The following is a 27610-nucleotide window of genomic DNA, read 5'->3' as shown; positions in this document are numbered from 1 at the left end:
TAGCCTTAAACAGACAAAGAGCCTATATTACAGTTGCATGTACCAGTGCAAGACATGCGTGTGCTGTGTGCAGCAGATGGGCATGCACGCGCATGTGCGTGGAGGCGCAACGGACACCCACAGGCACAGATGAGGCAGGCAGCCTGAGGGAGACAGGCCCCAGCCACTCCTCCAGCCTGGCCGCCCTTCCCTCCTGCAGTACAAAACCTGGGTGAGCGGGCAGGTGGCTGAAGTCCCTTGTTGGGTCCATGTATCCAGAGGAAGGGGCTGAATCTTGCTTTATCTTCCTTTGGAGGTCAACCTCTATGAGCATTTGGTCAGTAAATGCTGAGCCAGGCACCGCTCCCCAAGAGAAGATGATGTCTGCTCCAGAATGGCTGTGTCGGCACGTACACTGGAGCAGCACAGCTCTGAGCAGGCCAAGTGCTGCCTGGCCCAGGGAGGAGGCAGCTGGCGCCGAGGCCCACTTCTCCACAGCCACCGGCCAGCGTGCACCACCCTCCAGGGTCCTGGGTCCCACTACCAGTGCTGCTTCTGACCTAGGCAGATGGTCCTTCATTGTGGGAACGTAGGGCAGCTTCCAGGGCCAGATGGGTAGGCCAGGGTAGGACTGGGGGTGGGATTCCAGTTACTTCAGCAGGTAGAGGCCCCAGCCCTGTGTCTCGGCCCTCAGTCAGTGTCAGAGTCCCTGTCTCTTCTGCAGTTAGGGCTCTGGGGAGCAACGCAAGGAGGGAGGGAGTGGGCGAGGGAGGTGTGGCACGCTTGATTCAGTTCAGCCTGGTCTCTGGATGGTACCAAGTGCAAATCACAATCCGGGAAGCTCAGTCCAGTCCACTTGGGGGTGGGGTCCGTGTGTGTGTGCGCATGTGTGCGCTGAGAACCACCCACAGCTGTAGGAAAGCTCAGTAGACGTTCCCAAGCAGGGCTTCACCCTCAGGTTAAAAACAAAAGTAAAAGACAACAAAGAAGGAAATCTGAATTCTCCAACACCGTTCCCCTCCCCAGCGAGGCCCTGGAATCTCCATTGAGGGGTCAGGTCCTCCACTCCAGCGTTCTCAGTAGACAAGGAGCTCAGGCCTCGCCGCCTTGAGGTGGGCAGGGAACATCCCTCTGTGTGTGTGTGGCAGCCGAACCAGGTCCGCCGGCCTCCAGCTGGAGGTCTCTGCAGTAGGGGAAAGCGGGGCCTCCACCTGCCCTCTTGGTTTCCAGCCTCCTCCCCCTGGACCTTGACCACTGCTAGGGTTCCTGAGACACCAGGGCACCTAGTTCCCCCACAGGATGAGGAGAGGGGCCTTGCGGGAGGCCCTGCTGCCCTCGCCTGGCCCCCAACCCCAGATAGCACACATTCCAATCCTGCCCCTGGGCGTTCGCATGGGGGGCATGCAGCACAACAGGGGGAGGGAGGGCCAGGAGCAGGGCCACAGACCCCAGCCCCCTGCTCGCAAGGGTGGCTGTCGGCGTGAGGGCGGTGGGCCATGGGAGGCGCAGGATGAGTGTGCTGCCGGTGGCCCTGGGCGCATGCGGGGGCTCAGGACGCAGCCTCGTCTTCTTGGACACCAGGGAGCTCCAAGCTCTTCCCCCCTTCGCCACACCCTTCTTTCCTGTTCAGGGGACACGGGGGGGGGGGGGGGGGGGGGCAGAGCGCCTCAGGGGTTGGAACGTGCACTCAGGGACACCCCCTGCTTGCTCGATCGCTTTCTCACACACACTCATATGGTTGTTTGTACCAAACCCGCTCTGATGGCCTCCCCAAGCTTGGGCCTTGCTCTGGCCTCAAGCTTTCTATGGCTCCCAATGACCCTGAGATGAAGGCGTCAGAGCCTCTCCGGACCCGACCCAGCCAGCCTCCCTGCGTCCTCGGAGAAGGACCAGGTCACCGGCCTCCCTCAATCACCCCTGCTCCTGGGTAGAGTGGCTATTATGTCTCATTTTCTTTGCCTCCTTCACAGGGCAGGGGCTGTCAGTCTTGAGCTTCTGGCATATATTCAATGGATTCCTCTTTCTGCTTTTTTTTTTCCCTAAGATCTCTCTTTTTAAAATGGCCATTCATTGTTCCCTTTAAAAAGGACCAAACCCACTTAGCTCTACCGCAGGGTTTCAATAATTACCCCAAAGCATCAGAAACAGAGTCCATTACGGACAAATATTGGGATTCTATAAAGAAGTAAAATCTGCTTTTCAAAACTAAACCTGGGTCACAGAACCACAGGATCTCATAGCCAGACTGCCTGCCCCGCTAGCACATCACCAGAGGGCGATGAATGCTGTGCTCGTTGTATTCCCAGCAGCCAGCCCTGAGTGTGCCCCGGCTGGCTACTGCGCATCTTTACCCCGGGATTGGCTGGCCCCACCCCCAGGGGCACCGAGTCATGGGCTCACAGTGAGAGCGGCCCCCGTGTCCAGGGTTGCTCAGCACAGTCCTGGTTTAGGCCTGTCCTCCAGACATAATTACTAACAGCTTCCCTTTTCCATTTGGGTGCTAATTTATAGATGATCCCCCTGTGCTAAGCCCACTTCCAGCCTCAGAGACAGGCAGGCCCTGGTGAACACCGGGAAAGCCCTTCCCACCCGCCACACTGAAGTGACAGGGAAACCGCAGCTCGGGACCCTCAGAGCCTCTCCCACACCTGCCCCTTCCCCACCACTGGCCAGGAAGTTTGTTGTGAAGAGGGCAAGAAGCTGGTAGGTGGATATCCCTGAGCAGGACACAGATCCAGCCTGGCCACCATGGAGCGACCCAACACCTCTGAAGGGCCCACTGGCCAGAGGGAGGCCTCACTCGGAACCAACGTCTGGGCCCTGGATGGGCACAAGTGACGCTGCACCTTCCTGAGAGGTGGAGATACCCAGGCAGCGTCCAGGGCTCACTCCCTAGGGGAGCACACCTTCCCCCCAAACAGGCTAGGGGCACAGCTCCCACCAACCCACCTACCATAGCGTCCAGGCATCCTGGTCCGGGACCCCTACAGTTTTCCCTCTGCAGGTCTGTGTACAAACTCCATCAGGCCTTGTGGGCATCCCAAACTGACTTTTATTTTGGTGGAAGAAGGTGGAAAACCTGAGGGCAAGGCTCATGGAGATCTGGGGAAATGCTTTCTAGACTCTCCTAGGAGGTGGTGAACCCCCAAGCCTGGGTCATGTCAGATGCTGAGCAAATGTAGGCTCCTCTTCCTGGCCCTGTCAGCCAGTCTATCCATGCTTACTCGCTGGACGAGGATCTGCAAAGCACTGACTGGGCACAGGGCTGCAGCCATGGGCACTCAGGAAAACAGCTAACACTGCCCAGGCCTAGTTGGCGTCAGCAGAAGTGCCCCTGCCTCCCCAGCCAGGCAACACAGCCTCGACAAAAGCAGACAAGAGGCCTGTCTACAGACCCCTATCAGGCTGCCAAAGGCTGAGGGAGCAGCAGATCTGAGGCCCCAGAGGGCTCAGCTGGGACCCAGTGGGCAAGTGCGACACCATTGAGCTTCCCAGAGAAGAAAGGATCTCCCCATTTCCATGGAGGGGCTGAGTGAGCACCTTATCCTTGGAAGCGTGTAACTGAGGGATGCTGGGCAGGGGCCTGGAGCAAGGGGTGAGCCCAGAAGGTCCCTTCTAGCCCCAACTAGCCTTGAGGACAGAAGTGCAAACAGGGCCCAACCCAGACGTGGCCGGGTCCCCAGGGTCCTGGCTCAGCCTGCACAGCCTGATGATGGTGAGAATGGGCGGATGTGCTGCAGCACCCCAGCCCCATCCCAAGAAGCACCCCGCAGGCCTCAGCCATCGGTACTTACGTCAGCAAGCTTCCTGGAGCAGACATGGACCGCTCTTCCTTCCGTGCCTGGGCCTCAAATGGGTTCCCAAAGGAGCGCTTTCTCAGCATGGACTTAACCAGGATCTGAGGAGGACACATTGGTGAGAGGAGCAGAGACCCCGGCTCCCCATGCTGCTCACAGCCTCCATTCTGACTCCCCAAGAGAGGCACAAATTCTGGGTGGGCCCTGCTGAGGGCCCTTTTCCAGTCGGCAGAGAAAGGAAGGAAGAGCCTTCCCAACCGAGGGAGTGGCGTGGGCCAGAGCCCAGAGAGAATTACAGGAATGACGAGGTGCTCGGGGCAAACTGTGGCACAGGTCACAGGGACTGGAGCACCAGGCTGAAAGTGGATGGGGGGAGCTTTACCCCGAAGGCACAATCAGAAAGCACGTTCTGGCTGTGGCGGGAAGGATGGAGCTGAGCAGAGGCAGGGCCAGGTAGCTCAGGGAGGAGGCTGCACTCCAAGACCCTGGGAGAGATACACTCAGGGCAGCAACGTGCAAGGCCGCGAGGGCTGCCGGGATGGGGAGCGGTAGTGGACGCTGTGCCCTGGCTCTCGGACTCTGTTCCTTTGCCCCAAGCCCCTGCCCACGCACACACACACAGGCTCTCACACTCCCACGCACAGAGCCAGGGCGCCTTCATTTGTTCTGCCATCCAGCCATCCAGCCAATCAGCCACTATTGTTTGAGCGCCTGCCATGTGCCAGACCCTATTCTAGGCACTGGGGCTACAGCAGTGAGAGAGGGAGGCACAAATTCTTGCCCTCCCAGGGCTTATATTCTAGTTGGGGGACAAACAATCAAACAATGAATCAAGTAAGACAAATCAGGGAATTGGATATTATGTTAGATAGGAGCCATCACTAAGGAGGAAAAATAAAACAAGGAAGGGAGATAAGGAATGACGAAGGGAAGGTTGAAATTTTAGGCAAGGGGCCAGGAAGGGACCTCTGAGAAGGCAACTTTGGAGTGAGGGAGGCAAGGAGCCCTGTGGATATCTGAGGGGAGGAACATCTCAGGCAGCGGGAGACATTCAAAGACTCCAGGGCAGCAACGCACAGAGCACACGGCTGGAGCCCTGTGGTTGGAGCCAAGCTAACGAAGGGAAGAGAGGAGAAGACAATGTCAGCCAGGTGGGCTTTTAGGGTCTTGCAGGGCCACCATCAGGGCAGTGGCTTTTACTCTGAGTGAGATGGGGGTCTGAGCTGCGAAGTGATGCGATTGTGCTGCTAGGACCACCCTGGCTGCTGAGCACTGACTGTGGTGGGAGCGAGAGGGAAACGGAGGTACTACCTGGGGGGCTGTCCTGGTGGTCCAGGAGAGAGGAAATGGTGGCTAAGACCAGGGTGGTGGCAGCAGGGACCCTATGAGGGTTGACTGCTTCCAGGGTCCCCCAGAGAGCCAAGTAAGCAAACAAGGAGGCAGGGCTTTAGCCAGAGGGGCCTGGATCCAGCAGGGAGGGAAGTGCATAGGCCCGACCCCCCAACAGCACTGGGCCAGCACTCTCTCCTTGTGCTCACCCTGACTCACTCTGATACCACAGGGCAGGACAGGGCACCCCCTTTCCCCGAAAGGCTCTTAGTGTCCCACTGTGAACAGAGAAGCTATGGGACTGGGTCCTGCAATCACTGAAAACCTCCCCAACAACCATCAGGAACCACAGCGATGACTTCCAACTGTTAACGTGGAAGATGTGCAGAGGTAAAAACTGAAATGAGAGAGAAGCATTGGTCTCTAACTGTTATGCAGGGGCTGGGGCTACATCTCCAATTCAAAGGCTTTCTAGGCCCTTCTGGAATTCATGCCACAGGATCTTTTCACTAGCATGTCCTCAGCACCTAGTACAGTGCCTGGCAAATAGGAGAAGTTCAATAAATCTTTGGGAGGAATGAAGGGAAGGAGGGTTGGTGAAGTCATGGTGACCCTGTGCTGTGACTGGCCCAGCAGCCCTCTGCTCCCCCATAGCCTAAGGCAAAGGACACGCCCACCATAGGCATCGCATCAAACCTCTTGCCAGACCACCCCACACCCTCTTACCACTGTGGTCCAGCTGGGGATGAGCCTGACTGAGTTCTTCACCTCCTCCTCAGTCACCTCCACCACGCTGCAGTGTTCCTCCTCCGAGGGAAGGGGCTCCTCCCCATTCTTGGTCACCCAGGGGTGCAACTGTGGAGGCCAGAGGGCAGTGGGGGGGGGGGGTCAGGGCCACAGGCAGATGGACACCCATCGGCAAGGGACCAGGAGATTCCATAGCAATCTTCCCTGGGGGGGGGGGGGGGGTGTCCAAAGCCCCTAAACCCAGAACTTAGACACAATCCACGTAGGTCCTGGTGTAGGTGTCTCCAGAAGGGGAAACTGAGGCCTGTTTTCCATGTCCTAGCCAGTCCAACCCAGCCCAAGACCTCTGGTTCCCTAACCTTGACGTCTGGCACCCCAATTCTTGTTTCAGGATTCTTGTCTAGCATCTTCAGGATTAGGTCCTTGAGCTCCTCACTGACCTTTGGCCTAAATAGGGGGAAGGAAGGAAATGAGGGCAAGACAGTGACGAGGTCCCTCCCTTCCCACCTCTCCATCCCTGGCCTGTCCAGGGGAAGGATGACCCGAAGCAGACCAGTGTCCCCTGATTAGTGCCCAGAGGTACACCCAGCCCCCGTTTCTCAGACGGGCAGACCCAGTTCTGGAGAACAGGAAGGACACCCCCAGGCACAGGAGAGCGCTTCAGCGCAAGCATGTCCAACTTCCCTGAATCGGAAGTGGTGCCCCTCCAGGTGGCAGAGACAGTGAGGAGAACATGAGAAGAGCTGCTTTACGGGACAGCAGGGGCCTTCACACCCACTCACCACCTTATCTTTCCTCCACCTGGGAGGTGGCCAGAAAGGTTCTCTCTCATTTGAAAGAGGAGGAAACAGAGGCCTAGAGAGAACAGCTGGTTTGTACACTGCCCCATTGGGACACGGTAAGCAAGGAAAGGGTTCAGGGGAAGCAGAGAGCAGGAATCTAAGTCCCATATCCAGCCAAGAAGGCCCCTGCCCAAACTCCGGCCTTCCTGGGGATCCTATCCCTCCAAGTTTGGGAAACTCACTCTTGGGGGTGTTGACCTTGGGTTCCCTCTGCTGAATTAGACTCAGGATCCCTTTAAAAACTTCTGGGCTGAAGAGACAAGTCTCCCCAGCAGTAGGTACAGCAGAAGGAAAGGCACAGAGGCAGCACGCTACAGGAGGAGTGGGACAGGCTCCAGGGGGCTTGTGTGGTGGCAGGCCAGCAGGGACCAGAACGTGGTGGTCCTTGAGTGCCAGGAGCCTCAGAAAAACTTTAAGCGGAGACATGTGCAGATTTGTTGTGCTGTATCAGCGTGTCCCTGGCCTAAGTATGATGGCTGGTCTGGGGGGAGACCAGCAGCAGGGAGTCTGGGAGAGGGGCTGAAGCCTAAACTACAAAGAGGAGGGGGCAATGGAGTGGAGTGGTTCTTGACAGCTTGAGAACCAGACTGGAAGTGGGCCTGAGGGAGCAAGAGTCCTCAAGGACAACTCCCAGGTTGCTTTCTGACCTGGCCCAGGCACCTGCACAGATGGCAGAAGGCCCTGAACCAAGAGGAGGAGCCAGGGAGTGCAGGCAGGTTGCCACAGCAGCCAAAAGCACAGGCAGAAGAACTGCGGAGGCACAGGGTGGCTTCCCCAGTGAGTCCCTTGGGCTCAGAAACCTCAGTCACAATGGGGAAGGTGTGGTTTCAAATCCCAGCCCCACTGACAACTCTTCTCAGGAGCCTCCACTTTCCCATCTGTGAAATGGGGGAGCACACTGGCATCTTGAAGTGCCCCTTCCCCACTGTGTGGAGAAAGTAGAGGTGGCCCTGCACCCTACTGCATGGAGTTGGTGCCCCTGACCCCACGGGGTGGTGAAGGAGTGGTGGGAGCATGTGATGTGGGATCATCCCTGCCCAACTCCAGGCCCCAGAGTTCCCATCTGTAAAATGAGATCTGACTCAGACACCTCGGGGACCCTCAGCTCCCTCCAGTCCTACCCCTCTATCTGCTCAGGGTCCCTCCCAGGGAGCAGCCCCCTCCCACCTCCAGACATGCAGGCAGGGTGGGACCCTCAAAGGGCAATAGGTCCAATAAACCTCAGACACCCCTCCCCGGGGCTGGGCAGGAGTCCCCTTGGTCCCCTGGGTGGACAACTCACTCCTCAGGAAACACCACGGCTTCACTCTTGATCTTCCTGTGCAGGGCCAGGATGTAGTCATCGATGAATGGGCACTGTGGGGAGGAGAAGCAAAGGATGTAGGCTCAGGGCCTCAACCCATGGCAGGGGCACCGGCCCTATCGCTGGTGGGGCCAGGGCAGGGGGCTCCCTGTTAGAGTCAGAGAGCACTTGTCTAACTTCGGGGACTGGAACACAGTAGGTACTCAATAGATGTTGACTGAACCCATGCATCCCCGAGGCAGCCATAGGGCTGGGTGTACCCATCGGCCTTACTGCCACCTGCAGCAAGGCCTCCGCTCTCAGGGTCTGGAGTCCGGGAACATGTTCCCTGAGATTCCCTCCTCCTCCCCAACATCCCAGCGCACTCCCTAGAGTGGGAGCATCTGCGGACAGGGATCTCAGTCAAGTAGTTACGGGGTATCCCCAAGGCCCAGCCTGGCCCAGAGCAGGGGTCAAGAACAATTTGTTGAATGAACGACTGAGTGGCTGCGTGAATGAATGAATGAATGGCATCAAGGGCAGGAAGGACAGGGAGTGCTCTGGCTGGAGAGGGGGCAACACGACTATCTATACTTGCCCCTGGGATGTCTGTGTCCTGAATTGTCTCCCCTAAGGGGAGAAGAGGAAAACAGAAGTCACCTCTCCCTCGGCCTTCTCTGAGCCAGGTGGACTTTTTCAAAAGCCACTTTACTTAAGGGCACACAGGAAGGGCCCACATCCCTCACCCACACCTGGCTCAGCCGGGCCCAGATCATGGTGCCGGGGCTCTGGGCCTGCCACGGCTCTGTAGCCCACTAGCACTCACCTTCCCGTAGACAAAGCAGTACAGCGTGACCCCAGTGGCCCACACATCCAAGGCCTAGAAGGAAATACACTCACATCAGTTCACTGAACGGCACTAGCACCCCCTGCTCCAGTGGACTGTGAGGAGGGCATGCAGGGAACCTCCTTCCACAATTGTGTAGTCATTCAACAAACACAGGCACCTGCTCCATGCTGGGTACTGTACTAGCAGGATAGGACCCCCACTTTCCAGGGGTTCTGAATGACCCAAACCAGAAACATACATTTCTAGCTTGACAGGTACAAAATCTCCTTTATTTACAGGGTCATATTTCCTGGCCCTGTTACACAGATGCACCCCAGAAATGACACTGTATATTGAACTTATACTCACTAAACCACCGCTGGCTTTAGTGGTCATGCCTTCTTCAAATAATTTTCTGGAGAAGCTACCATCCACCTTCTTCCAGGGCCCCACCTTCCTGAGCCAAATCTGCAACTCCTCAGCTCCCCCAAGCACTGGTGGTGGTCCCCCATGCCCTGAGTTTCAACTTGTATCTTTCTACATTTCCCCTCTGGAACTCCACCTCTCCTCCCAATGTCCACTTTCTCTCTGATGAGTGATTCTCGATTTTCCACCTACCTATTCCTGCCAAAAAGGCAAAATCTCAATCCAATCAGGAAACATCAGACAAATGCAAACTGACAACATTTTGCAAAGTAACGGGCCCATTCTGTTCAAAAATGTCAAGGTTGAGAAAGACAAAGAAAGGCCAAGGAACTCTTCCAGATAAAAGGACACGACAGGGACAAGACAAGTGAATGCAACAAGGGACCCCAGGCCAGGGAGAAAAAAAAGCTACAAAGGACATTACTGAGACATTTATCAATGTTAAATTTTCTGATTTTGATCATCGGACTTAGGAATGTAACAGAATGTCCTTGTTCTTAGGAAATATCCACTAAAATATTTAGCAATAAAGTTGCATAATGTCTCCAAATTAAACAAATGGTTCAGAAAAATGTAATATGCACACAAATAAATATATAGAAAGACAATGAAAAACTAAATGGGAAGAAGGTCAGATATGAACGCAATGCACAAATTCACAAAGACAGGAAGTAGAGTACAGGATACCAGGGGCTGGGATGGGTGTAGGGAATGGGGAATTAATGCCTAACGGATACAGAGTTTCTATTTGGGGTGATGGAAATTTTGGTAATGGATGGTGGCGGGGATAATGGAACAACACTGTGAAAGTAATTAACACCACCGAACTGTACATTTGAAAGTGGTTAAAATGGGAAATTTTAGGTTTTATGCTCATGTTCTTGGAATAAAAATTTAAAGAACAACAAAGAGTTGTGCAATGCAAAGAATGAACCTAGCATGAACTATGGACTACAGTTAATGGTATAATTATGATAATATTGTTTTGTCAATTGTAGCAAGGGTATCACATTGGTGTAAAATGTTAACAATAGGGACAACTATGTGTTTTTGTGAGGGGGGAAGTGGGAGCCCTATACTTTCTGCATGATTTTTCTATAGACCTACAACTTCTCTAATAAGAAAAAAAGAGAGGGAGGAAAAAAAAAAAAGCCAACAGGACAAAATGTCAGTAATTGGTGAATCTAGGTAAAAGATATCTGGGAGTTCTTTCTACTATTTTTTCAACTTTTCTGTAAATTTCAAATTATATCAAAATTAAGTGTGCTTTTTTTTTTAAATCTCTATCTAACTCCCTGACCTCTCCCTTAAGCTCCACCCCCAATGTGTCCAAATGCCTCTCACTCAGCATCTTTTTGGAGGGGGCGCAGTTGATCGATCAGCATGCCCCAGGTGAAAACAGGCATGTGTTCCAGGAACGTGCTACTCAGAAACCTTTGCGTACTGCCTCTGTTTCTTAGGAGAAAACTCCCAGGTCCTCTAAACTTTGCCCAAACCCCATGTGCCAGTCTGGATATATTACGTCCCTCCAAAAGACATGTTTTAATCCAATCTTGTGGGATATTTGGATTAGGCTGCTTCCATGGATATGTGACTCACCCACATGATCATTCTGATTAGATTATTTCCATGGAGGTGTGGCCCCATCCATTCAGCTTGGGTCTTGATTAGTTTACTGGAAAACTTTAAAAAGAGCCACACAGGCCCAGAAGCTTGCTGATGCTGATGCTTAGACATACTTGGAGATGCAGACAGAAGGACGTTTAGCTAAGAGATGAAGCCCAGAGTTTGCCCAGGGATATGCTAATACAGGACCCCTGGCACTCAGAGAGAAACATCCTGGGAGAAAGAACCAAGAATGCACAGGAGCTGAGAGATGAGCTGGAACTCAACCCAGGATCAACAGATGCCAGCCACGTCCTTTCCCAGCTAACAGAGGTTTTCTGGATGCCAATGGCCTTTCTTCACTGAAGGTATCCTCATGGTGATACCTTAATTTGGACACTTTCATGGCCTTTGGACTGTAAATTTATAATCAAATAAACCCCCGTTATAAAAGCCCATCCTTTTCTGGTATTTTGCATAATGGCAGCATTAGCAAACCAGAACAGCCTGTGTGCTTGCCACCCCATGACCCTCAGTGCTCTTGCACATTCTCTGAGCTCCACCTCCTGCTCAAGTCTTCCCCCTTCTTCAAGACCCAGTTCAAACCCCACCACTTCTGAGAAGTCAGGGAGGTAGGGGGTGGCAGGGAGAGCCCCTGACTTCCCCCTACCTATGAGCTCTTCTGCCCATTTCTCCAGAAGGGGAGGGAGCAGAGCTCTTTTGACTGTCTGTTCCACAGCCTAGCCCGGAACCCAGCCCAGTGTGGCTGGCAGGAAATATCCATGGGAGAGATTTGGGGCCATTTGCTGGAAAACAAGAGGAGGCCAAACTCAAGGAATTTGTCAGACTCCAAGGAAGAGGCCAAAAGTGGAGCAGGAGACAGCGTTTGCCCCCTAGCCACAAGACCCTGGTACCCTCCGGCTGGAAGCTGGACTCTGGCTGCAAAATATTCAGCCCCCTCCACCTGCACCCCAACCTAGCCCAGGCCCTAGGAGCCACCTTTCCACTGAAGCTCTGGCCGGAATCAGAAATGGCCTCGGGGGCCATGAACGCTGGAGTCCCGGCAGTGCTGGACAGCTGTGCATCGTTGCCCTCAAACTGGTTGCTGACGCCAAAGTCAGCAATCTTCACGTGCCCGTCATCCCCCAGGAGCAGATTGGACGGCTTGATGTCCCTGTGCACGATCTTCTGGCAATGCACTGCAGAGAGAGGCAGCTGGAGGAGCAGGCCCTGTGGCATCTCTGCCCAGAACCCACTCCCTGTCCTTGCCCATCCAGGGACACCCATCTCAAACTCCAGGCAAGAAAGAACTGGAACATCCCCAGCCCAGGCACACACTCAGCTCATGTCCAGCTCATGAGGACACAGGAAGAGGACATCTGCCTCATCTGTGCCACTCTGCAGGTGAAGATCCTGATGTCCAGCCCGGGCTGTTAGAAGCAGAGTCAGGACTGGAGTCTTTGCCTCCAAGTCCAGTGCTCTCTCTGTAGTCATCAAGGCACCAGTGCTGAGGAGGGAGGTCAGGAGATTGGGGCAGTTTCTGCCTTTTCTACCTGAGAGCTGCCACAGGCCCAAAGCCCATCAAAAGCCTTTCCCCAGGTCCACCCCCAACCCCAGCCTGGTCAGAGATGTCTCTGCTCCCAGCACTGAGGGAGGACTGTGGGGACCGGGGATCCAACAGAGAGGCTGCCTCAGCCCTAGAGGCTCTGGGTTGATGGGCTTCAGGAAGAAGGGCACCCCAGGCCTTGGGACTGCAGGTAAAGAGTTGCCTTCTCAGGTAGGCTGGGCGCTTGCCCTGCTTCCTGGGTTCCTGCACCTGACCCTACCCCTCAGCCAGCCACCTGAGGGCCTCCCCTCAGCAAACTACTTCCCCTGGACCAAGAGACCCCAGGATGTTGGAGAGGAGAGAAGACAGAAAGGGAGGGAGGGAGGAGAGGGGTGGGAAGGAGAAGGGGAAAGACTGGGAGCAGAGCGAGTGACCAATGATCTTCTATTGATTGCCTCCTAAGTGCCGGGGCACACAGGCATCTACACGCATAGCTGAGTTCAGAGGTTTGGGTCATAGATTCTCATCTCAAACCCTGGCCTCTCCCCTCAACTCCAGGCTCTTCATCCACTTGGATGTCCAACAGACACTTCAATGTTTACATGTCTAAATCAGAACTTGATTTCTCTGCTTGCAAAGAAATCCCACCCCAAAGAAAACCCTGGCTCCTCCCCCAGTCTTCCCATTCATTCAGTTAATGGCCTATGACCAGTTGCTCAGGCCAAAAAATGAGGGATCACCCTTGACTCTTCTTTTTATCCTACCCCAAATTCCCATTCATCAGCAGGTCCCATGATGCAGCCCCTAAAATATATTCCAGAACCAACTGCTTCTCACCACTTGCATGGCCACACCTGGCCCATCTAGTAAGAATCGGGCCTCTGTGAGCACAAAGCCCTCCCAAGGCAGCCTCAACCCTCCCTTCTTGGGACCGGAATCACAAGGCAGGACTTTAGCATCCCAGCACCTCCATCCATCCATCAGGCTGTCTAGCCCTTGGCACTGACCAGAACCCTCTAGGAAGCCCCTCACCAGGATCAGGCCCTGATAAGGCTTTAGCTAGGAGCCACATGGGATTAGCTTGTTTTTTGTTGGTTTTGTTTTGTTTTTATTTTAGGGGGGAGGAGGTTGCCAGGGATGGGAGACAACAGGCCCTCCGCTGGGGAGAAGGGCCCAGAACAGGCAGGGAATGGAGGCCACACTGGTGCAGGGCTGTGCCTGCTCTGACCACAGCCAGGGTGAACTCACCCCCTTCCCAGGCCTCTAGGCCCTTGCGATTGACTTTCTGCAAGGCCCTCCCCACTGTGCGTCTCAGTTCTCCCTTATGTATAATGAGAACAGTAGTCTCAGGGCAATGGTGTGGCTCAAATGAGATAAAGACAGTCCTGGTTCCTGTTACTACAGGTCAAACCTCATCTGGTCCCCACCCTGTTCCCCCAGGGAGAGAACATACTCTTGCTCGCCAACCCAAGCCAGATCCCCAGATGTCTGGGGACTCTCCTCTCCCTATGACCAGTCACCCAGTACTTGGCTGACACCCCTTCTCCACTCCTCTCCACCGCTCCTGCCCTAATCTGGGCCTCACCATCTGTCACTTCTCCCTGGCCAGCTGGATGCCTCTCCCCCTCCCATCCAGCCACCACACAGCTGCTAGACAGCTTTCTAGGATGCAAATCCCATCATGCCCCTCCCTGAGGCTCAAAGCCCTCAGGGACTCACACAGCTGTCAGGATGAGGTCCAAAGCCCACCGTCCAGGCATTCCCAGCCCTGAGGCCCTCATGGCGGAGCCTGGACAGCACTTCCAGTTCCATCTTTCACTACCCCCACCCTCCACCCACTGGATGCTTCAACCAGATTGAACAGCTCCCCAGACTCAAATAGGTCATGCCCTTCTGCCCTCTATGCCTCTGCCTGCAGCACTCTCTCCCATGTACCACCTAAACCTGGCTTACTAACTCCTACTCATCCTTCAAGACCCCAGTCAAAAGCTGCCTACTCTAGGAAGCCTTCCCTGGTCCATGCTCCAACAGCCCCTGTGCCTCCCCAGGCTCAGCAGGCACCACACCTTATTATCTGCCTGCTCAGTCAGGCTCCTTCCGTCCTCCTACTACACAGTGAGGTCCTTAAGGACAGGCCTGGATCTTGGTCATTTCCATATCCACAGCTCAATACTTAGGTACTCAATAAATGTTGCTCAATCAATGAATAAATGAATTGATTTCAGAGAGAGAGGTTACGCTAATATCCTCCCTCCTGCTGCCCTCACCGTTGAACACACCCTGCCACCAGCCATTGGCCCCAAGTCAGACCCTTCTCCGAGCAGCTGGACAGAAATCCCTTCCTTTCCACAACCCTTGAGGCCCTTTGCAGAGTTAGCTAAGCTTGGCGAAGAACTCAGAAAGCACAGAGACAAAGGGAAGACACCCAAGGCGCTGCCCTACGGGGCGAAGCAACCTTGCACCGCCAAGAACCTGGCGCATGCCCAGTGAGGTCTGCCACCCCCGTCCCCTTCAGTAGGCATTTGGCCCCGCCGACGCCCCAGTCCCCGCCCTCTCGCTAAAGCTGATTGGCAGATCAGCGCTGACTGACAATAACAGCTCGCCGTCAGCTCAGCCTGGGCTCCGCCCTCTCCCAAGTCCCCTTCCCCTATTCCCAGCCCCTCACTCACAATACTCAAGGCCCAGGATGATGTCTCGCAGGTAGAGGCGAGCTTGCTCCTCGGGGAAGGGCTTGTCGCAGGGCACTTCCATGACCGGCCTGTGGGGAGGGATTAGGGGGAGGGGGTGTTCAGCAGGAACCAGGATGAGTAAAGGTGGGGCAGCAGGAAGGGAACAGCAGGGACGGGGTAATTCGGGTCCCTGGGAACCTGCCGGGAGCCCTATATGCTCCAACAAGTTTCTAGAACCCAAGATTTTAGCCGCTTTGCCCATAAAATGAAAATTTAAAAAACACGGAGATACCACGGCCCCTTGCCATTATCATAATTTCAAATTAGCTTTACCTTAATTTCTGATTGGCGTGGTATTCCTTGTAAGTACTTAATTATCTGTACTCATGCAATTGAAAAGATACCATTTACAGCATCAAATTGTGGGTCCAATCCCAACAAGAGAGTTGGGAAATCAATTTAGTGGGTGAGTGGCACCTGCTTTTTTTTCTAATGAAATAGAATATATGAGTATCACACGTAATAAGGAAATACACTGTTTTGTAAAACTTTGGTTTTAGTTATAAATATGGGTGGCAAAGTCAAAATATATTTTTTTTTTTGAATGGAGGTCAAACAAGTCTTAAAGGGTATCAAAACTACCCCCTCCCATCACTGCCATCAGCCTGCATTCAAGGGCAGTTAGGCCCCCTGGTCTACCCAGCCCTGTGCCCATTCCCACATGTGGGCTGCTTTGCAAATGCCTTGGGAAAGTCAAACAGGCAAACAGGAGTTAGGGCTAGGTGCTGGCAGTGCTTTGCTGTGTGACCTTGTCAAGCTGCTTACCCTCTCTGATCCTCAGCTTCCCCTCCTGTAAACAGGAGCGAATGGTATCTCAACCCAACTCACAAGTTTATTCTAAAGATCAAAGAACTCTTTGTGATCTGAATACAGGTAGGAGTGGTAAGTCCCGTCTCCACACTTTTACTCTCTTTCCCTCTCCTCCATCCAAATCTTCTTTCCAGTTCTTCAAGGCCTGGTTCAAAACCCACTGTCTCTTCCAGAGGTCTACCTGACTATTTCAGCATCACTGACTCCTACCCTTCAAAGAATTGTCATCCTGATCTCTCTTCCACTCCCCAACACCCTCTCCAGATCAGAGTTCGAGAGCAAGGCCTGTGTCTATTTCCTCCTAGAGTAGCTGACCTAGGACTGGGGACACAGGGAGGGAAAGGAAGGCCTGGATTAGACTTATCCTGCCTGATCGGGACGGGGAACTCACCCCTTTCTCAGGAGGTCAAACACTGAAAGAAAAGAAAAGAAAAAGAGGTAAGATGAAGCCAGGCTGACAAAGCAGCTGATGCCAAGACCCTTCCCAATTCTGGAGGGTAGAAGGGGCAGGCATCCGGCATACTTGAGCGGGGGGACCAGACCGGGGTGCCAAGATGGGGAAGTAAGTGGGTGAGAGTAGAGTCTGCTATGGGCCTGCCTCATCTGATCCTTGGGTGCCAGATGAAGACAATCAGCATGGACCCCTTTTACAGGGGAGGAAACTGAGGCTCAGAGCAAGGGCAGGAATTTTCCTAAAGATCATAGGAAGCAGGCAGATAGGAGATGAAGTGGAAACTAAAGCTTTTGCCTTGAATTCCTGAGGCAGTTAAACCAGTGCTCCTTCTGCCCCAGGACCTGAGGTCTCAATTGAGCCCAGCCCTGGTCCAGGCACCAGAGACTTAAAATAATAGTATTACCTTAATAACAATAATAGCTAATGTGTTTTACAAATAATCACTCACTCACTACTCACATCAACCCTATAAGGTAGATACCATTATTATCCCCATTTTACAGGTGAGGAAACTGAGGCCAAGAGCTATCAGACAGAGGCTGAGAACCCACATCACATAGTCTGCTTCTTGTACCTCCCTGAGCGCAGGATCCACATTGGATCCACTCTTTCCTGGCAGGGAGTGGGGGCTTGGGACTATTTGTTGAGTCTAACTGGGTGGGAATCCAGGGCTTGAGATGTGTTCTCCCCCTACCCCCAGGAGGTCAGTGCATTCACACCACCCACCTGAAGGTCAAGTGTGAGCTGCCCCAGGCAAGCTGCTGTGGGACAAACTGAGTCACTCACCCAAATAGAGATTGTCCTCAGCTGGGTCGTCCAGGACCTGATAAGAGAGGAGCAGACATAGGGGTGGGGCTTGAGGAGGACAGGCTGGAGGTCCCAGGCCTCCTTGTCCTCACCAGCCCCAGGATCCCTAGGACACTCCTGCAGCCACCCTGGGACAGTGGTGCAGGAACTGCACTGGTGCCAGGCAAGTGGGGCCTCAGAAATCACCATCCCTAACCCTGGCCCACCACATGGCATCCAGCCCTTCTCTCCTGCCATGGTGGGGAGCTCACTTCCTGTCTCTGGGGCAGCCCCTCACCCTCAGTGAGAACCTGAGAACATTCCTGAGCTGCCTGAACTGACCCGAGGCCTCCCTGCAGCCCCCCACCCCAAGCCATGCCCTGCCTTGGAGGCCTCAGCCACATCTGCTTCCTCAACAGGATCTCTGGGTCTGTGCCAAGCGCCCCCACAGCACCTGAGGCTCCCGCTCACTCACCACCACCTCCTACCTCGATCAGTTTGACCACATTCACGTGGTCCAACTTCTTCAGGATGGCAATCTCCTGGTACACCCGCTCCAGGGGCAGCAGTGGCTTGGCCGGTCCCCCCAGGGCAGCTTGGGACCCTCTTGGGGGAGGGCGACCTGGGACCAGGAAGGGGAGTCAAGTCCCTGTTCCAGGCGGCTGGGTCTCCCCATGGCCCTGCAAGCAGCCCCAAGCGAGAATCTTGCAAGACAGTGGTCCTACCCCCAACCCAGCAAGCTCATCCCACCACCAGGTCTTCGCTCCTGCTGACCCCTCCCTCCCTAGTCCTAACAAAAAGCCAACCAGGGACCCAGGTCTCCTAAGGATAGAACCAGATACGTACGTGGAAAGCCATACTGCTTCAGTAACTTCTTTTTGGAAAGAACTTTCATTGCCTAAGGAAGGAGAGACAGAACATCACTTGTGTGCAACCACCAAGGTCTAAAACAGGCTGGGTGCATGTGGACTGAGATGCAGAAAGGTGCACTGGGTGTCTGCCAAACGCACAAGGGAAACCCCAGAGACTGGCCCTGATGTGCATTAAGCTGGGTTAGGAGGTGGCTACATCTGAGTCTAGGCCTTATTCCTAGTCCCCCAACAAGCTTTTCCGGAGCTCTCTCCTCACAGGAGTACAGTCTCTGCTTGTATACCCCCAGAGATGGGGAGCTCACTCTCTTTGCACACCCCTAGGGAAGGGAGCTCACTCCCTTCAGAGGTAGCCCTGTCGTCAGTCTTCTGGGTACAGCTTCTGCCTTCCCTTGCTCCTAGCTTCTAGGGCCAAGCTTGGGAAATGTCTCCCTCCCATCCCAAGACTCACATAATGTCTGTCTTCACTCTCATTGTAGGCCAGCCTCACCACGCCGTAGGCACCCTGCAGAAAGGCACCAGTCAGCCCTGCCTGGACAGGGCAACCTCCCCTAGGACTATCTCAGGAATCTGGAGCCTAAACAGCACCAGCCCCTCCTCCCTCATCCCATCTCCACCCTCATCACCACTGGCTTGGGGGCATATATTTCAGGTGGACGGAGAGGGAGTTTCTGTGCCCTGGCAACTGCCCGGCATAGTACAGCTCCGCGCCTTCCCCAGCCTCTCCCTATCTTCCATCCAGCACTGTGTGTGTGTGTGTGGGGGGGGGGGGGGCGGATCAGGAATCAGGAGTCATCTCCCACCCCCCACCCCCAGATCCTTCCTACGAAGGACAGATCTTTCCTCACTTCCAGGCTGGGGCCTTCCTGGCTCTGCCTCACATTCCTATGCAGAAAGAAAGAATATTGCTAAGCCCAGGATCCTGACAGGCTGCCCCTGAAAAGGCCCCAGAGAAGCCCCCGCTGCCCCTGGCCTGCCCCAGTCCTACCTTGCCAATCTCACTCTGCAGTTTGTACTGGTTCAGCTGCACACAGTCCTGAGGGGGGGGGAAAAACAGGCGCAGACTGATTCAGAGGCAGCTCTGCTACCACCTCAGAAGCCTGTTTCTGGGCCCAGTCCTGGCCCCAGGCCCCTCATTCCCAGACCTCACTGACCTTTCAGATTTGGATGGGAAAACTTTGCAGTGCCAATGCTACTGTAAGTGACGAGAAGCCTTGGATAATGTTTGAAAACATGAATGGTGAGCCGTAGCCATGCTTTGACCTCTTGGAAGTGGTGAAAGAAAAATTGCTAATTCCTGCCCAGATGCTGGGGTCTGGGAGACCCCAATTTGTGAGGAACCCACATGCAAGTACTTCCAGAAGAGCTTGAATGAGGAGGTCTGGAAGGCACAGACAAGAAAGATGAGGGGAACCCTGGGGACAGGAGACAGGAAGCCCTGGTTCTGGCATAAAAAGCTCAGCCTCTGAAATCTGGAGATTGCTAGACACCCAGGTTCACTTTCGGATCAAAGTGGTAAGGACAGGGGCAGCAGGAGCCCAGTGTCTGAAAGCACACTGGCATACTGAGCAAGCTCTAGGAGACAAGATTAGAGGTGGGAGGCTAGGCCAGGAGGAGACTTGGGAGGAGGATACATCATCGTCTTCAAATCTCTAAGAGGAATTTTTTGGGCTGGGGTTGGGAATTGAGGAAGTTATAGGAGGCAGCCGTTGGCTCAGATGGAGCTGCCCTGTGTTGGAAAAGGCCATACTGTTAGATAGTGAGCTCCCCGGCCCCAGAGGTATGCAAACCAAGGCTAGATAGCTGTATGGCAGGGATGAGAGCAGAAAATGATCTTCACGAAGGCTGACTGAGGGGCTCATGAGCAACCCCAACTTGGCCCCACTAACCTCTGCATCTGAGATGGCCACATGGTGGGACTCAATGGTCGGCCTCCGCCAGGACCGTGGGGAAATGTGGCTGGCAGGCCCCGTGGCATAAGGTCCAGCCTGGGCCTGGAGGTAGCTCCCCACTGGCCGCTCCTGTAGGGAGAACTTCCTAGCTGAGAGGCTGGGCCGGATTGGAGGTGGTCTTGAAGCACTACCAGGGACCACGGAGGCAGCCCTGGCTCGTGGTGGAGGGTCCACACCGTTCCTGGCAAGCTCTGGGTCACCATCTGCCTCCTCCAAGTGGGCCACCTCAATGGCTGCCACCCGCTCCACCAGCTCTGCCTGAGGGTCCTGGCAGCAGACAGCTGGGCCCCCCTCCATCACTTCAGCCAAGAGGGTCCTCTGTGCAGTCTTGCTGGGAACCTGAGAAAAGAGGGCAGAGAAGCCTTTGCTCCTGGATGCCAGACTGGCCATGGGCAAGGAGGCCCCAAACTGGTGGGTCATACTGCTGGGCCTTTGCCCTGGATGTTCCCTCCATATCCAAACTCAGGTATGTCCCCTGCTAAATGAAGGAATTCCAGAAGCTCATCTGGCTCTGCTGCCCATCAGCCCTCTGGACCTCACGATCCCCACAGGCACTTCTGTCTTACTGGCTTCACTGAGAAGCCGGGAGCACCTGAGTCAGGACAGACAGGGGCAGAACCTTGGAGGCCAGCAGCACTGGGAGGGACAGAGTCCCCAGTCAGGCTCCTGCCCGACACAAAATCCAGTGAGTCACCAGCCCCACCCCTGGGCAGCAGAGCATTCCAATCATTTCTGTTGCTGCCTGGAAGCTGAGCTGGGCACGGGAACTGCAGAGACCTCCCTGATGCTCCAGCCCCACTCACCTCCTCTAGGGAGGCCTCCCTGATGCTCCAGCCCCACTTACCTCCTCCAGAGAGGCCTTCCTGATGCTCCAGCCACATTCACCTCCTCCAAGGGGGCCTACCTGATGCTCTAGGACCACTCATCCCTCTAATCTCATTGAGGGAGGCCTCTCCAGGATCATGGGGTGAGTCTCCCACCACTCTCTTCTCTGCCCCAACAGAGCTTCCAGTCCAAAACAGGACCCATTTAGGGGAGGGGCCTGCTGCTTTGGTGACAATCAAGCAAGACTTCACTGCACTGAGGTCATTCCTTATTTGTCCTGGTTTTTCCTTCCAGTTTGTTTGTGTGGCCAAAATGTTTGCCACATCAGCTCAGACTGAGATGCTTACCTCAGCCTGGCCTTATTGCAGTCTGAGCCCCAAACCAGGCCACAGGGCAAAGACTGACCTCAGAGCTCAGTCTGAGCTCTAGACCCAACCTCCAGCCTCAGTCCCACCCACTCTCCACTATGACCCTCGGTTAAACTCTTACCCCAGGCTGAATCCTGACCCTCGGACTGAGATTAACCTCTGTCCCAGGATGAGCAGTGGCCCCACCCCTGCCTGCCGCCCTGCTCCCCTCCTGGGGCCAGACTCAACATCTTCTCAGAAGAAGGAAATGAGTGGACTCCTGACCTGCTGCCCTTCCTGTCTGGTGGTAACTTCCTGTCTTCACACAGGGACTTTGAGAGCACTGGTCTCACGCTTCCTTCCCACCCCTCGTTCAGCCTTCACCCTGCTGTGACAGATGTCAAGGACGTAGGGCTTCCTGGTGTCCCTGGCCACTGAGGAGCTGGGCTGGGTTGCAGTCCTGCTTGCCAACCTATTGTGGGGCCTGGACAAGCTCTTTCCTGGCTCCGAGCCTCAGTATCCCCATCCGTACTGTAGCTACAATCCCCCAGATTCCCTTAGGGACACACAGCAAGGCTGAGATGGACTGTGGGTGAGGGTGTGGGTCAGACCTCCTGTGCCTGACACTTGGTGTGTTACAGCAGTGGAAGCCTGGAGACAGCGGAGCTGATGCTGATGTGTAGAAAGGAAGGGGGAAGGGGGAGAAAACATGGGGGCTGGACCTAGAGGAGTGAGATGGCAGTGGTGAAGCTGGAGCCTCAAGGAGCCTCTGGGGGTGGAGGTGAGAGGGGGAGCTGATGAGTCTGGAATGTCAAGGAAATCTCTCTGGAAGTGAGAATGAGGCTGGAGCATTGGAGAGACCTCACTGGAGAAGGTCAGAGGGGGTGTGACTAGGCCTGGAAGATCGGGGAGGCTTTGGGGACCAGACCACCTTCAGGAAGGAGGAAGCAAAGGCTCAGAGGAGCCCCCCCAAGCCTAGCTGGCCTCCTCTCCTCCTCGTAGATGGCCCTGTTCCCCCCCCAACTTCCCCTCACTCCCTCCCCCCCACTCCTCAGGCCCTAGGTATGCCGAGTCTGTTCTGCCTCGAGAATGTAAACTCCATGAGCATGAAATTAAGGTTCTTTTTTTTTTTAATTTGGTCAATTCTTTTTTAAATGTACTTTTATTATATTTACTATATTTTATTTATTTATTTATCTATCTATATACTTACTTATTATTAGATAAATTCTGGTCTGCTTTGTCTCCAAAGCAGTGGTGTGCCAGTGGTGCCTGGCACATAGTAGGAGTTCCATCTGTGTTTGTCGAATAAATGAACGGTTGCCATAGCAATCATTACAGCCCTGTTCCCATTAAACAGCTGAGCAGGCTCGGAGAGGGAACCCCAAGAAGCCTCAGGCCCCACCCTGAGAATGAACAGCAGAGTCCAGAGCTCCTGCCCCGGCCCCAGGTCCCACCAGGCAGGGGCTGAGGGACTGGAAGGGGCTGCAGGGACAGAGAATGGCCACAGGCCAAGGTGACACCTACTGTGGCCCATAAAATTTGCCCATGATTTCCCTGAGGTTCTCACAGCAATTGGGGGGGGAGGCGGTTCCCCTCCCCTATTTTCTCAAATGGGGACACTGATATCCAGCAAGGGGCAGGGATGGGCCTGAGGGTCACATCCGAGTCAGAGCAGAAGCCCTCCTGCCCCAGGCTCTGAAGCCAGGCTGCCAGGGTCCAGCTCCTCCCTTCCCCCACCCCCCCTTCCTGGCTGCGAGGCCCTGGGCAGGCGACTGCACCTCTGGGCCTCGGATTTTCAAATGCAAAGTGGGGCTAAGTGTGTGTTTCACCTGCCAAGGGGGTCATGAGTCGTACAGGAGTGAACGCCCATAAGGGCCAGGAACAGGGCGGGGGCTGAGGAAGCTCCGTAAAAACAGAGTTGTGCTGCTGCTGCGACTGCCTGGCCCGCGGCGGCCCAGATGGAGGCACGGGCGGCAGAAGGCAGCCGGGAGGGCTGACGTCAGGCCCTGCCCCCTCCGTCCTGGATCACGTTCAGGTGACTGGGCACGTCTGTGGGGGAGGCGGCCCGGGGATGCTGCCGCGTGTCCAGGCGACAGGGCCAGGCCCCGAGGCCATGCGTGTGAGGGCAAGTGTCCACACGTGAGAGCATGTGTGCAGGCAGGGCTGGGGGGGGCACCCATCTCAGAGGGCATCTGTGTGTGTTGCGAGTCCACATATTGGAGCACATCTGCCTGGGGACAAAATCTACCAGTGTTTTGTGTGTGTGTACAAGCGTGTTCCCGTGCTCTTGTATGCTTTTGGGTGTGCATTACGTGTGTCCCAGAGGGGGAGCACAGGGCGGGGGGGATCTCTGTACCTGTGGGGGCCAGTGGGAGCTTGACCCCCAGGAATTCAAGTCTAAACTTCCCAGAAAGCCTGTCCCACTAGCATGAGGCTGCCTGCTGGCCTGGGCCAGGCTGTGTGTCCTGGACAGGGTTTGCCCCTCTGGGTACTCACCTGGGCGGTCTCTCGAGACCTTCCCAAAACCAAGGATTCAGCAGTCACTTTGTAGAAAGCAACTCAGTAGGTCCCTAGGGACCATGTGGAGGGATGGAAGGGCAGACAGACACAGGCTGGGACCCAGGCCTGGGGCACAGCCAGAAGTCCCAAGGACACAGGGCCTCCCGGGGCCAGCCGAGTCCTGCAGCTGGACACAGCTTCCCCACCAGACTCGAGCCCTCCCTCACTGTCCCCCCAGGCCAGGCCTGTGTTGCCTTGGACAAGTCATGGCACCTCTTTGAGCCTCAGTTTCCTCATATGTGAACCGGATAGAATGGCCACCAGGTGCCAACTCCCAAGGTGATGGAAAGGAGTCGGTAAGATTATGGACACAGAAGCAGTTTGTTTCTAAAAGGTAGGGGGTGGGATGTGTCTACATCTAGAAGACACTGAAAGCCTTGATGTACAAACTACAACCCCACATCTGCCCCTGGCTCCAGGCCAGCCTGGCACAATCTACACCTCCTCCCAGGCTCCTCCCCTGGGATGCAGGCTCCTAGCTCCGGATGCCCCCTTGGCCTGGCCTCCTCCTCTGGGTGTGCCCCAGCCACCTGGGTGCCTCAGAGGAGGCCCAGGACAGAGCAGCAGACCCACTCTCATCCAGGCCCATTCAAGCAGCCCTGCCCGGGATGACATCAGGCATTCCAAGTTCTGGGAGGCTGCTGAGAACCCCAGGGCCAGGGCCAGGCAGAAGACCAGCTATCACCCAGGCAGAGAGGATGAGGATCCCTGACAGCAGAGGACTGGCCAGAAGGGAAAGTCACAAGGAGGTGGCACAACCACCTGGGCCAGGCACAGAAGGTGGCCCTGGCATCCCTGGGCTGCCCCACAGGAGCTGTGTTTATGCTCATCACAAGCATCTGGATGGCCCCGGCAACGGGTGCCCTCCGCAGCTCCCGCCTCCGCCTGCGATTACTCAGGCCCCTCGAGGGAGGCCCGGGTGTCTGGTGCCGAGTCATGCTTGAGGATGCCTGCTGTGAGGACACCGCCCCTACTAGTGCCGGGGAGCCCCCAGTCTGCCAGGTGGGCTCAGTGCCAACTCCACACGGTGACCCTCAGCATCCTCTCAGCCTAGCCATGGAGGCTGAAAGTCTCCAGGCCTCGTTCTCTGCCTCTGTCCCCTCTTCAGACCACGCTAGGTCTGTGCCTCCAGCCCCACTCCCTCGCGCCAGCTGCCTCCTCTCCCTCCATGTTCCCCGGGCAGCTCGGACCCAACAGGGCCCCAGTTCAACTCAGCATCTTCCCCCAAATCTGCTCTTCCTCTTCTGTCCCCTTCACACTACCAATATCCTCCCAGTTTTTACCAGTCCCAGCCAGAAACCCAGGAGTCCTACACTCCTTCCTCTCCCCCAGCCCCACACTTACCCTCCACTCCTCACAGTCTCCAACGCTGCAGACTGTGTTCTGCCACCAGGCCTTTGTGTAAACTGCGCCTGCTGCCAGGAATACACCTCCCTCGCCTTTGCGACTTGGAGGACAGCTCAGACATCACCTCCTCTGGGGACCATCCCTGACCTCCCCACTGTTAGGTGAGGTCATCACATCAAACCCCTTAGAAAGTCCAGATTCTGACCTGCTCTTTCCTTTCCCACTGCTTCCGCCACACCAGTCTCCCTGCTGCCGGGTTCACACCCCCTCCCCACCCCATCCCGTTCTCCACTCCAGGTGCTAAGGAGAATATTTCTATCATGCAAATATGGGCACAGTTCTCCCAGACCTGGCCTTCCAGGAACTCAGAATCTGGGGGACAGAATCAGGAGACTACCTTGAACTGGGGGCTCACAGGCTGGGGAGCAACCAGGGAGGGATATAGACCCCTGGGGTGCAAATCCAGAGTCACTCATTCATGCAACAAATATTCACTGAGCACCTACTATATGCCAGGAACTGGGCTAGGTGCCAGGAGATAAAGCAGTGAACCCAAAAGGCAAAGTCCTGCTCTCACACGGTTTAATTTCTAGTAGGCAGCAAGAGGTCACAAACAAAAAAGCTAGTAATAAATATATATGAAAAGTGGAATGCACAATGAAGAAAAAAAAAGCAGTCAAGGGGGATAACGAGTGAGGGGTTGGGTGTCCTTGGGGAAAGCCTTTCTGAACCCGGACTTGAGCAGGATTCTGAAAGCACGGGAGTCAGCTGCATGGACCTCTGGGGAAGAGCATTTCAGGCAGACGGAACAGCAAGCACAAGGGTCGGGAGGGGTGGGCTGGTGAAATGGTGCTTGCTCTGTTTGAGCAGAGAGGCCCACAGGGCTGGAGTAGAGGGTCTGCGAGTAGGAGGCACCTGACAGGAAGCACAGTTAAGTCTGCGGAGAAGGCCCAGTCGTTCACCATGCTTGGCCTCAGCGAGGGTGTACTGGAGAGGGGAGCCTTTAAGCTTCTTCATGACCACTAAGCAGGATATCAGGACGGGGAAAGGATGGAGGTTCACACTGTGCGTAAGAGAGCACAGAGCTCACAGTTTCCCGGTTGGGACTCAGAGCTGCGTTATGGGGGGTGCTTTGTAGACAGAGATCAGAGGCTTCAAAAGCCAGAAGAGGATTTTGAGCAGGGCAGTGACTCATATAAGGTTTAGAATGATCCCTCTGGCTGGCTGCTGTTGGCATGGATTGGGGGGGAGGAAGGGTAGCAGAGAATGAGGATGGAGAGACCAAGGGGGAAGCAGGGGCTTCCTGTCTGTGGGCCTTTCTGTTTCATCAGTTGTAAAAAAGGCACCACAACACTAACGCAAAATGTTAATAACAGGAAAAACTATGTTGCAGGGAGGGTATATGGGAACTCTGTACATTCTGCATGATTTTTCTGTAAACCTACAACTACTCTAATAAAATAAAAAAATAAAAAAGTCTGCGGGCCTAGGACAGTTTGGCACACAGCAGGTGCTCCATGTGTATGTGTGAACGAAGGCGGGAATGGATGTGAAGGCCGGTGCTTCTTCCCAGGAAAACTCAAGGGCACAGGGGTGTACTCCTCCCACACTCGCATGCCCACCTGGCACAGAGACACAGTCCTGCGGCCGACCCCACACATAAACTCTGCACGCTCTTGTACCTTCCAGACACACACCCCGCCTCCCCCGACGGACGCACGCCGATGTCCGCGTGACCGGCCCTCACATACCACTCCACCCAGTAATGCGCGCTCACCCCCCCTGCAACAGCACACTCCCGTGTCCACGTGACACGCACACCCGCCTCCAAACACCACACACAGGTCCCCGTGCACGTGCGCACCCTCCGAGCCACCACTTGTGTGCCCACCGGGCCCCAGAAGCCGCAGCAACCGCCTCCGCCGCACCCCGTCAGCCGAGGGAGGACTGCGCAGCTAAAGCCGCGCGTCGCGTCCCTTCCCATTCATCCCCACGCCGCCCCCTCCAACCCAGCTCATGCCCGGAGATTCAGGGGAGGACCGTGGGAGGAGCGCTCCGCGGAGATCCACACGTGGGTGCACCCGTCCGGGCCCACTCCGCACAGACACCGCCTCCCACCAAGACTGGGGCGGGGGTAGGTAATGCGTCCTGAAGACGCAGCCGGGTACACAAGAGCGGGGGGAAGGGACGCAGATGGTGGGGACGCTCGCAGAGATGCGGTCCTGGCTACCGGCGCAAACAGTAGCAGGCTCCGGGAGACCCGATCCCCGAGACAGAAGGCGGAGGATCCCCGCCTGGACGATGTCCCGGTTGCCCTCGCAGACACGGCCGCGCAGACCCTCCCTCTCCCCCGCAGACTCCAAGCAGATGTTCAGGAGTTCGTCCCCTCCCGCGCTCGCCCCAGGCTACCTGCCCGCAGGCTCCTACCTTGGCGGCCGGCGACAGTCTCCGCTGCCCGGCGCTCGCCCAGGCTCGCTCCCGCGGCGCGCACCCCGCGCGCCTTGCCCGCCTCGCCCGTGCCGGGATCGCAGAGCTCAGACCGCCGGC

At 55.5% G+C, this 27610-nt stretch overlaps 1 protein-coding gene across 3 annotated transcripts; it reads right to left on the bottom strand.

The window, feature by feature from the left end:
• Positions 1–27610, bottom strand: CAMKK1 (calcium/calmodulin dependent protein kinase kinase 1). Of its 3 annotated transcripts, none has more exons than XM_037810636.1 (16): positions 27491–27610; positions 19920–20321; positions 19019–19066; positions 18482–18535; positions 18008–18059; positions 17650–17783; positions 17162–17198; positions 16313–16334; positions 15052–15140; positions 11836–12035; positions 8803–8856; positions 7977–8050; positions 6212–6299; positions 5832–5960; positions 3774–3877; positions 1–1601 (listed from the first exon to the last, which is right to left on the bottom strand). In XM_037810636.1, exons 2-16 carry the CDS (start codon positions 20277–20279, stop codon positions 1529–1531), a joined length of 1518 nt encoding a protein of 505 aa, XP_037666564.1. In that variant the 5' UTR covers positions 20280–20321; positions 27491–27610; the 3' UTR covers positions 1–1528. The 3 variants fall into 3 exon arrangements, with proteins under 3 accessions (XP_037666564.1, XP_037666562.1, XP_037666563.1); XM_037810634.1 differs by having other exon boundaries at positions 1–1162; XM_037810635.1 differs by lacking the exon at positions 27491–27610 and adding an exon at positions 20827–21265 and having other exon boundaries at positions 1–1162.

The sequence above is a fragment of the Choloepus didactylus genome, chromosome 18, assembly GCF_015220235.1.
Source record: "Choloepus didactylus isolate mChoDid1 chromosome 18, mChoDid1.pri, whole genome shotgun sequence".
NCBI lineage: Eukaryota > Metazoa > Chordata > Mammalia > Pilosa > Megalonychidae > Choloepus > Choloepus didactylus.
Note: the sequence above shows the minus strand (reverse complement) of the source record. Positions and strands in the feature narration are given on the sequence as shown.

What these genes read in the sequence shown, in the direction of transcription:
- CAMKK1 (XM_037810634.1), bottom strand. Translation starts at nt 20,279, where the DNA reads ATGGAGGGGGGCCCAGCTGTCTGCTGCCAGGACCCTCAGGCAGAGCTG. An exon ending in TGAGGACAATCTCTATTTGG is followed by an intron (nt 16,335 to 17,161) that starts GTGAGTGACTCA and finishes CTTTTCTTTCAG; the next exon opens with TGTTTGACCTCCTGAGAAAG. An exon ending in ACTGCTTTGTCTACGGGAAG is followed by an intron (nt 8,051 to 8,802) that starts GTGAGTGCTAGT and finishes TCCTCCCCACAG; the next exon opens with TGCCCATTCATCGATGACTA.